Raw genomic sequence first — 10,493 nt, 5'->3', positions numbered from 1 at the left:
GTACAAGGTATTGTTCACAAGCAATGTGAGATTATTCATCAACACCTTCCCTCACGTGCAGGCCAGTATTTTTTTTTTTCTTTTTTTTTTGTTTTCTGGTCATTATCATAGGGTAAGTAGTGTGGTCCCCATTCATTTTGTCTTGTGGTAATATGGGATCATTTCTCAACATTTTCCTCTTTTTATTTTTATTTTGTGAGTAGAATAAAGGCCTAAACACAATCTCTCAATAATGGGTTAAACTAATGAATGTATTCCCACATGTGGACAGTGAATCCTATTACGAAACAAAATGAATATTTATTCCACAACATATGTTGATGATCAAAACATGCAACATATACAAAGCAGGTGATACTACGTACGTACAAGCCTCCAAAACGGAGAATCATAAACGTGTTCTTACAAAGACTTTATTTTTGTTTATAATATATAGATGAACTAAGCAGTGACAAAAGGATAAATCTCATATCTTATGTTGCAACTCCCTCCAACAACTCTTCCACCTTCTCTCCCATCACAGCAACGAGGAAGTTCACCAATTATTCCATCATGACACTTAAAACAATCACTTCCAGAAAGGTCCCTAGTGCATTGGGCCAAGCCATAGAGCTTCTTTGATTTTTCGAGCTCTAGCTCTCCAGCTGCATACAGTTTTGGAGTCTCAGATGCATCTTTAGCCAGTAGGCTCAACAACTCCCTTGTTTTTTGGTTGAATGTTGTAGGCTCGCTAACATTTCGCAAGTTGTACATATAAAACTTGTTTTGATCGTCAATTTTGCCAAGGAAATCAGTGTTGACGTACTTCACAAGACAATTATCGTACCATATAATCGCACCTTTATTATATGGGCAGCGTTTGTGAATTTCGCTGCTGGCCTCATTGACACAAGTCCTGCAGCCTGTGGCTTCAACGTCACCACGACAAAGAGCAATACCATAAGCTTTGTAGGGATCCTGACCCACTGAGCCAAGACCAAAGCCCTGAGGAGGGGTTTGGTAGTAAAGATTGCCCAAGAGCTTTCTTAGGCTTGATTCATAAGGGTCATTGATGGTCATAAGGGTCATTGATGGTGTAGTTGTCAGAGCTTGAACAGATGGTTGAGATATGAGCTGGCTCCGAAAATGGTTTGGAGAAGGACAGCAAATGTTAGGAGATAGATAGAGATGGAAGACATTTTGCGTAGGATTGAAATGAGGAAATGTACGCAGCAGTTACTTATAGTTTAAATGGGTTGGCTGTTTCCTTACATACTGTTCAAGTTGACAGGAAATCGTCAAAACTGAGCTCCATTCTTCGGAAAAGTTAAAAAATGGAAGATGACATGATCGCCAAAAATATTGATAAAGAAAGTTGGAAATCATTATGTTATTCTGAAGAGTTTTGATGATTTCAACGGAAAGGTTGTCAATCAAGCCGAAAAAATATATATATTTTCTGTGTATTACTCTTGTAAATTAATCTCTCATTACTTCTTCTCTAAGCAAGTTGTTCATCTAAAAAAATAGGAATAATTGAAAAAGAAAATTCAACTGGATAATCACAACGACCATTCTATATATCAATGGCTGACAAAAGGGTTTGGTGCCATATTGTCAGTAGAGTTGAAATTAATTAATGTGTATATTTTTCTGTTCAGTAGAGTTTTATAGCCGTCCTATTTATGAATAATCATATACAATCACCTGCTTGACTTTTCTTTGGTTCATGTTCTAGATAATTGGAATATGATTTTTTATTTATTTTTTTCTATCTCAGAGTTCGAGGCTTCATCGATCTGCTAACTATATCAACATTTTAGGAAAGAAAAAACAAATTAATACACTAGTATATTTGGCCAGTAAAACAAGATGAAAAACCCCCTACGTCTCCCAAGAAATGAAATAAAAAGTAAGAAAAACAAACAATGTAATGGATAATACATGATCTTAATGGATCTAGGGGTATCCATTGCCAAATATGCCTTAACTACTTAGGCTCCGTTTGTTTCGTTGTAAAATGATTTACGGAAAATGTTTTACGTATTTATGGATGTTTGGCGCGACGTAAAATAATAATCAATGAAAAATATTTTCCCTTTAACCGAAAATTCTTCTTTAATTTTAGGAAAATTGTTTACGGTTTTCAAAACCGTAAATCATTTTCCGACTTTGAGCATCTCATTTTAAAATTGGTGGACCATACCAAGACCCGCTCAGGACCCACTTGGGACTTGACCGGGACCAGCCCGAGACCTGCACGGCACCCGCTTGGGCCATGATCGGGACTCACCTGGGACTTGACCGGGACCCGCCTGGGACTTGACCTGGACCTACTCGGGACCTTCTTGGGACTTGACCGGGACCTCGTCGAGACCTAACCGAGACCCGCTCAGGACCTACCCGAGACTCACCCAGGACCTCGTCGAGACCTGACCGGGACCCACCTGGGACTTGATTGGGACCCGCTTGGGACTTGCCCGAGACTCCACCTGGACCTGATCGGGACCCGCCTGGGACCTGCATGGCACCTACCTAGGACTTGAGCGAGACCCATCCGGGACCTGACCAGGACCCGCCCGGGACTTGACTGGGACTTGTCCGAGACCTCGTCAGGACTTGACTGGACCCGCCCGGGACTTGACAGGGACTCGCCCGAGACCTTGTCGAGACCTAACCGGGACCCGCTCGGGACTTGACAAGGATCCTCCCGGGACTTGACCGGGACCTCGTTGGGACCCATCTGGTCGGGTCCCGGTCAAGTCCCGTGCAGCTCTCGGGCAACTCCTAGTCAAGTTTTGGGCGGGTCCTGATCAACTCCTGAGCGGGTATTTTTATATTTTATTTTTTTAATAATTGTATATTAGTATTTTGATGTTGTGAATATAAAAGATATTTTCGATTTTCCGTGCGCACAACAAATGCCGGAAAATGTTTTCATTGTAAATTATTTTCCTGTAAAATTACTTCCCTGAAAATATTTTACATTGAAATAAACGGAGTACATGTTCAAATTCAATGAGATGCTCCATTTAGTCTTTGTGGAAGTGGACCAATCCCAAGGCCAGGTAATTAGGCCATGTTTGTTAATTAATTTTTTTAATTTTTTTAATTAATTTTTTTTTTGTCTCAAGTTAAAGACATTAAGGATGTATTTGACATTGGGATTTCATAGACAAAAAATGCGCTTTTAAACTAAATTGCAGAAAATGAATTTTTTGAGATTGCGTTTTTAAAAAAATTATGATTTAAAAATGTAGAAAATTTCTCGTTTTCAAATCGCAGGTAATTAGGTACTTTTCTTAAAACGCACAATTTTAAACACTAAACTGCGATTTTGTCAAACGCTTAACTGATTTTTTAAAAATCACATTTTTAAATTGCACATTTTAAAGTTGTTATTTTTAATCGAGCTTTTTTAAATCGCAAATCTAAATGGTCCCTACAAACAATTCAAAAGGCAAGCTATTTTATTTTTTATGACACATCAAAACATTTTTTTAAACCAAAACAAACACAATACCCCAAAACACATTAATAAACATACTTTGATGAAGATAATGTTGAATGGATTAAATACTTTTCCTATTAAATTTATATGTTCTTAATAAAACCGCATATTGCATTTGAAATTTAAACAAAATCACACACACACACACACACACACATATATATATATATATATATATATATATATATATATATATATATATATATATATATAATTACATATGACGTGAACCCATTTTTTTTCAAAGTTAAATTGATTTTTAATATATCATTCTAAGAGTCTGTTTGGGATTACGTTTGAGAAATAGAGCTTTTAAGTTCAAAAAGTACTTTTTGGCAAAAACTTCACTTTTAAACTTTTGTCAAAAGTGCATTTTACGCCTTTAAACCTTTAAAAGAGCTTTTAATTTTTTTTTTACTAAATGGGTACTTGTTTCATTGGCAACGGAAACAAGGAAACCTTAAAAGTTTCTTTTTGGGAAAATTACCTCATGAACTTACAACTTTTTCACACTTTCGCCCCAAACTACCATTTGTGACACATGATCTCCTTCAACTACCAATCAATTGCAAAAGGACCATTTTGTTAGCTTGTGGTGTGAAAAATTGATGAAATTTGTAACGTGCCATACACATGCCTATTTTGAAACTTGAAATGCCCATAAACTATCATTCGCAAAACACCCTCAAACTACCATTTACACTTTTCCCTGTCAAAATATTTCATTCACATTGGGCGTATTCATTGGATGTCGGCATTAAAATGTACATAAAATGGTGCGAATGACATGGGCATATTTGGAGAAAAGAATTACCAAAAAAAAAAAAAAAGATGATAATTGAGGGGTGATCAACCACCCTTCAATTCCTCATATCTTTATTTATTTATTATTTATTATTTATTATTTTTTTGCAGTGGACGCTGGTGGCTCGGCCACCTCTGGAGTGTCTCGTAGGCAACTTGTGAAGTGGGTGGCTACCAACTGGCAGCCACCCCTATATATATAGTTTTTAAAGAGTAGCGACATTTGAACAGTGCAAAGTGTCACCTTTCAAAAGGGTGACTCGCACTGTTCACACGTCGCCTTCTAAAAGGTGACATGTGAATAGTGACAATGTCACATTCCAAAAGGTTATATTTGGGCTTAAATGTCGCCTTGTAGCAATATTTTCACTGTTCAAATGTTTCCAATTTTAAATCGAGTCACTATGTTTAAGGGCATTTTGAAAATATCGCTATGCAAACGTCACTACATCAATAGTGACATTTTTTGGGCTAAAAATGTCACATTCCACGTGGTACTATTTTGGCCTTTTTTTTTTTTCTTTTTTTTTTTTGCAGTGAAGAAAAATGTAGCCTATAATTTATGTATTGTGTGGATGTAAGTCATAGGCCAAACTACCTAAAATTTTTGTATTTACTCTATTTCCTTTTATCTCTTTTTATTTCATTATTAGTTTTCTATAAAAACAAGCGAAGGCTTATCTCTCTTTCATTTCAGTTTTGCATGTTAGATTAGATCCACTATATAAGTTTTTTGTTTATTTATTTATTTATTTATTTTTTCAAATAGGCAAATAAAATTTCAAGAAACAAACATAATGATTAATGAGTAAGAGTCATAGAAGTAAGCCGGGTGCAACAAATATCTTTGAACTCAGTGTTAAAGTAATAATTAAATAATTAAATTTATGTTTTGAATAATACTGAATAGCATTTGCCACATTTCTATATTTTTGGCTTGATTAGCCGCTTCTCTGCTGAAATCGTCAACACTCTTCAAAATAATTAATAATATTCCATCATAATAATTTAGAACTTTATTTATCAATAGTTTGGCGATCATATCTCGGCTTCATTGGCCAGTTGATGAGGTGCATGTTGTTGAAGTACATTTTTAGCTTACCCATTTTTGACTTTTACAAAGAACGCAGCTTAGTTTTGGCAATTTCTTCTCAACTTGAACAGTATGCAAGCAAATAGCCATCCCCTTCAACTATAAATAAGTATACTGATGTAGATCGACGAAGCCTCGTCTACAACCGTCTAGATGAGCCTAAATCCAAGAGCCTCGTTTGAAGACCGGAGGCCGTTCGGACGCCTATGTTTATTTACAGTTTGACTTTGATTTCAGTGACCGTCTGGATGGCGTTATATCCCATCCAGATGTGCATCGTAGAATCATAGTTCGATAAAATTTCATATTATTTTTAGGTTTAGGGTTTGGGAGCCTATAAATATATACTTTATAAACCCTAGAATGCATATTTGGTATATATGTGAGTTTTGTTCAATAAGAAGTTTCAGAGTTGAGTTTTTTCATGATTTTCCTTCAAATCCTAGAGAGTATCTAGCGTTTAGAGAAGATTTTGTAGATCCTTTGATCGTATCAAGATCAAGAAATACCTATCCGTTCTTTCTTGCTGTTCATCTTTGCAGCCCACTAAGCCAATTCTGCATCATATACCTCTCCATAGCTTCATCCAAAGTACATCCTCATTTCTGACCGAAAATGTATGCTCTCTCCATCTATCTGCTAACAATTTCTCTCATTCTACGAACAATTTTCAGAGCCAGCTCATTTCTCAACCATTACTTAGCTTAGTTGACCAGGAATCGACTAGGCTATTGCCACAAGCCTAGTTGAACGACCGGCCTGTGTCTTGGTTAACCGAGGTGTTTTTAGACACCAACTCAATTTTATATATATATATATATATATATATATATATATATATATATATATATAATCGTTATATTATTATAAACCGTTTTTGGTAGGGTTGGCGCTGTCTCGAGTGACCTGTAGTTCAATATCGGCGCCCCAGATATTGCCACATATTGTCACATATTAGCAGCCCGACCAAGTCTAACCTCAGATAACCCATGTTACTAACAAAGCTAGAACCATGGCTCCATCCGTACATGATACACTCGTTATAAAACAACCATTAAATCCAAAGCCAAACATAAATATAAACAACTCTGTGTCCATAGGATTAAGCCCGTATAAAGTAAGGTCATAGTCGACATTATATCAATGGTCGAATGATAATCCAGTTGAGTTTTCCTTTTCAATTATTCCTTTTTTTTTTTTTTTTCTCATGGTACCGTTGGACATATTGTCATAATGCATGCATGGGTTGTAAAATGTGCGAGATACATATGTTGAAAATTAATTGACATTCAACGCTTTACATGAACGGCTTGCTCAGAACACTAATCTAGCTGTGGCCCTTTTGTGCACCTATATGTTAAGGTAAGCCCTGCTGCAGCAGGTGCAGCTCTTGATGAAGCTGCTGCAGATTCTGCTACTGATCATGGCTTTTATCATGAAACTGGTTGTCAAGCTACAGATAAGGAAATTACCATAATCATAGCTATGCGTGTTGTGGCAGCAATGCTAGCTTGTCCAAATAAGTCAGGAAAGGCAAGCCATGCAAGGGATGATTCACATAAAATAGAAAAGCAGCTGATTGTGGAAAATCCCACTTCAATGCAGATTGTCAAATCATCCAACTCTACAAGGAAATGTTATCACTCAAATCGTATCTTCCTCCATAAGGCAAATGTTGATTGATATCTCTGTAATTGGCAATTCCTCATTATGTGGAATTGTCATGCTGTACAAACCTATCACTCTCGTGTAAATGATACAGAGAGCAGTATGTATGTAAATTATCTTGAGAATTACTAATCTATCTCTTGTTCAAATCTTTTCATGGTATCAGAGCCCTTATGGGCTAATGCCAATTCTCCCTTTTCTTGCAAAATTCCAATTCCCCTGCTTCCGCTCATAATCAGTCATGGCCACTACCTCAACAACCTCTGAGACTACCACTCTCACATTTGTTTTGCAAAATCTTGCTCCATATATAGGTATCAAACTTGATGGACCTAACTATTTGGCATGGCTCTTTCTTGTTGTTCCTATACTGAAGAGTCATGATTTTATGGACATTGTTGATGGTACAGAACCATGCCCATCTCAATTCCTGCCTGATGATCAAGGTAAGGAGGTCCTTAATCCAACTTATTCCCTCTGGAACAAAAAAGACCAATTTATTCTCAATTGGCTCAACATGACTCTCACTCAGTCAGTGTTCTCAACCTTGTATGGTTTCCATACATCTCAGCAAGTATGGAAGTTTTTGGCTACTAGATTTGCTTCAGAATCTAGGACTCGGGTGTCTAACCTAAAATGCCAAATTCAAGGCCTTCTTCAAGGATCCAAGACCTGCACTGTATACTTGCAAGACGCTAAAAATTGGGCCAACCAACTTGATGCAATTGGGAGGCCTATTGATGACGAAGATTTAATCTCTTTTATCATCAGTGGCCTTAATCCTACATTCAACTCTTTTGTTATAACATTCTCTATAACCACAATAGACAAATCCTTGACTTTCATAGAGTTTCAAGATCAACTTCTCAGCCATGAGACACTTATCAATCAACAACAATCTATAGTGAATGATGCCTCCAATTTTGCATTTTTCAAACAACGTCAAGGAGGCCCCTCAAAGCAGAATTTTCATTCCTTCAATCGCAAGCCCAAGAATGGTCAATACAGTAAGTTCTCTCCTCGACCAACAACTAGTTTTCCACGTCATGCATCTCAAAGAAATTCAGCCTACCAACAGAAGCTATCTGGTCGTAATGGTTCTCCATTCCAGCCAACCACTCGGATGTCTTGCCAAATTGTGGTAAAACAAGGCATCAGGCTCTAGACTGTTTTCACATGATGGATTATGCATATCAGGGTAGGCATCCCCCCATACAACTTGCTGCCATGGTACCCCAAACCAACAATGAACTAGAAGATCAACAATGGTTGTTTGCCGAAAGTGGGGCCAATTCTCACATCACTAGTGAATTGGAAAACTTGACCCTTTAGCAGTAGCCCTTCAAAGGATCAGAAGCTGTAGCAGTTGGCAATGGTGGAGGTCTTGCAATTGATAACACTTGTTCAGCAATCTTAACCTCTTCCAATTCTCATTTTCATCTTAATAATATTTTACATTGTCCTAAGGTTGCAACCAACCTCATTTCCATTCAAAATTTTTGTAAAGATAATGATTGTTACTTTATACTCACATATGCTTGTTTTTTTGTGAAGGACCGTTGAACACACGCATTGCTTCTATCGGGCAAGAGTAAAAATGGGCTATATCCACTGTGGTTCATAGGAGCATCATCAAAATTCAAACCTTTGTTTACTGCACTCTTTGGAAAGGTTCCTAACTACACTCTTCTTAGGGTCTTTGGCTGTAAATGCTTTCCTTTACTCAGACCCTACATTGCAAACAAATTGGAGTATAGGTCAAAAGCATGCGTTTTCTTAGGCTATAGTCATGCTGCATATTGCTGCTTAGACCCTCTCACTGATCGGGTGTACCTCTCACGGCATGTTGTCTTTGATGAACACTCTTTTCCTGCTAGGGATCATGCCCGTTTGAAGCTGCCAACCAGGATCAATGCTGCGTCTGACTCTCCTTTCATGATTCCGGTAAGCCATACTCTATCCTAGCCTCTTTCAATTCCCATTTCTTCTTCCTCTGCTAATGCACAATCTAATTTTTGGACCCTTGAATCCTCTAGCCTCCAAACAAGTGATTAATCCCCTCTTTCTTTACAGTCATCTAGTAATGCACAATCTGATTTTCAAACCCCTGAATCCTCGAGCCCCCAAACAGGTGATTCATCTTTAGTTTCTCTACAACCATTTAGTAGTACACTGCCAATTGAGTTCTCTGTCACTGAACCAGTCCACATCGAACCTCCGACACTCTCCTCTGAGGTTGCTGCCTCCATTGAATCTTCTGCTTCCATACAGCTGACTCCTACCCTACCAATTGAGTGCCCTGCCCCTTCATAAGTCCACTTCGAACCCACAATAACCTCCTGTGCAGCAACTATCTCCAATGCATCAAAACCTTTCCCTGGCCATTCCATGACAACCAGGTCTTGTACTGGTTCCCTCAAACCCAAGCTTTTTGCTGACTATCAATTATACTACACCACCCACTATCCTCCAAAGGTTTTCTTTCCAACATCATCTACCGTTGAACCAACTTGCTACTCTAAAGCATCTACTGATCTTAGATTGAAAACTATTATGGCTCAAGAATATGAGGCCTTGATCTCCAATGGAACATGGACTCTCTGTCCACAACCCTTGAAGCATAACATGATTCAAAATAAGTGGGTCTACAAGATCAAGCAAAAATCAGATGGTTCTATAAATAGATTCAAGGCTCACTTGGTTGCAAAAGGGTTTGAACAACAACTTGGCATCGACTATATATACCGACACTTTCAGTCCTGTAATTAAATCTTCAACTGTCAGAATTGTGTTGGCTATGGCAGTGTCTTCAAGCTAGCCTATCAGGAAATTGGACATATCCAATGCCTTTCTTCATGGCTCTCTCACGGAAGAAGTCTATATGGAACAACCCCAAGGTTTTATCGACAAGGAACATCGTGACTATGTTTGTAAACTACACAAGTTGATCTATGGGCTTAAACAAGCTCCAAGAGCTTGGTTCCATTATCTCTCCTCCTCTTTATTGGAACTAGATTTTACAGCTTCCTTGGTGGAATCCTCTCTCTTCATTTTCATTCAAGACAAGATTAAGTGTTTATGTTGATTTATGTCGATGATATAATTGTTACAGGCACTCATTTTTCAGTTATTAGTGCACTAATTTTTTCAATTGCAGCAGAAGTTTCCCCTAAAGGATTTGGGCAACCTTAGTTTTTTCTTGGGTATTCAAGCTACAAGGTCAGAGGGTTCCCTCCATTTGTGTCAAGCCAAATACATCAAAGATCTCCTTCACCGTACACGAATGCTGGGTGCCAAACCATCATCTTCTCCTTGCTTGGTTAGCACCAAACTCTCCAAATTTGATGGAGATCCTCTTCCAGACATTACGAAATATAGGCAGGTAGTTGGCGCACTCCTATACTGTACCCTTACTTGCCCAGAGATTGCATTTTTCTG

General features: G+C 37.9%; 1 protein-coding gene across 1 annotated transcript; it reads right to left on the bottom strand.

The window, feature by feature from the left end:
- Window positions 1–441: 441 nt before the first annotated feature.
- Window positions 442–1,178, bottom strand: LOC132173105 (cysteine-rich repeat secretory protein 38-like). Its single transcript, XM_059584684.1, is given in 3 exon segments — window positions 442–1,074; window positions 1,076–1,099; window positions 1,101–1,178. Coding segments are annotated over 3 exon segments (735 nt in total).
- Window positions 1,179–10,493: the final 9,315 nt, after the last annotated feature.

Source organism: Corylus avellana, chromosome ca2 (genome assembly GCF_901000735.1).
Source record: "Corylus avellana chromosome ca2, CavTom2PMs-1.0".
NCBI lineage: Eukaryota > Viridiplantae > Streptophyta > Magnoliopsida > Fagales > Betulaceae > Corylus > Corylus avellana.
The sequence above is the reverse complement of the archived record's forward strand: the minus strand, read 5'-3'. Positions and strand labels throughout refer to the sequence as shown.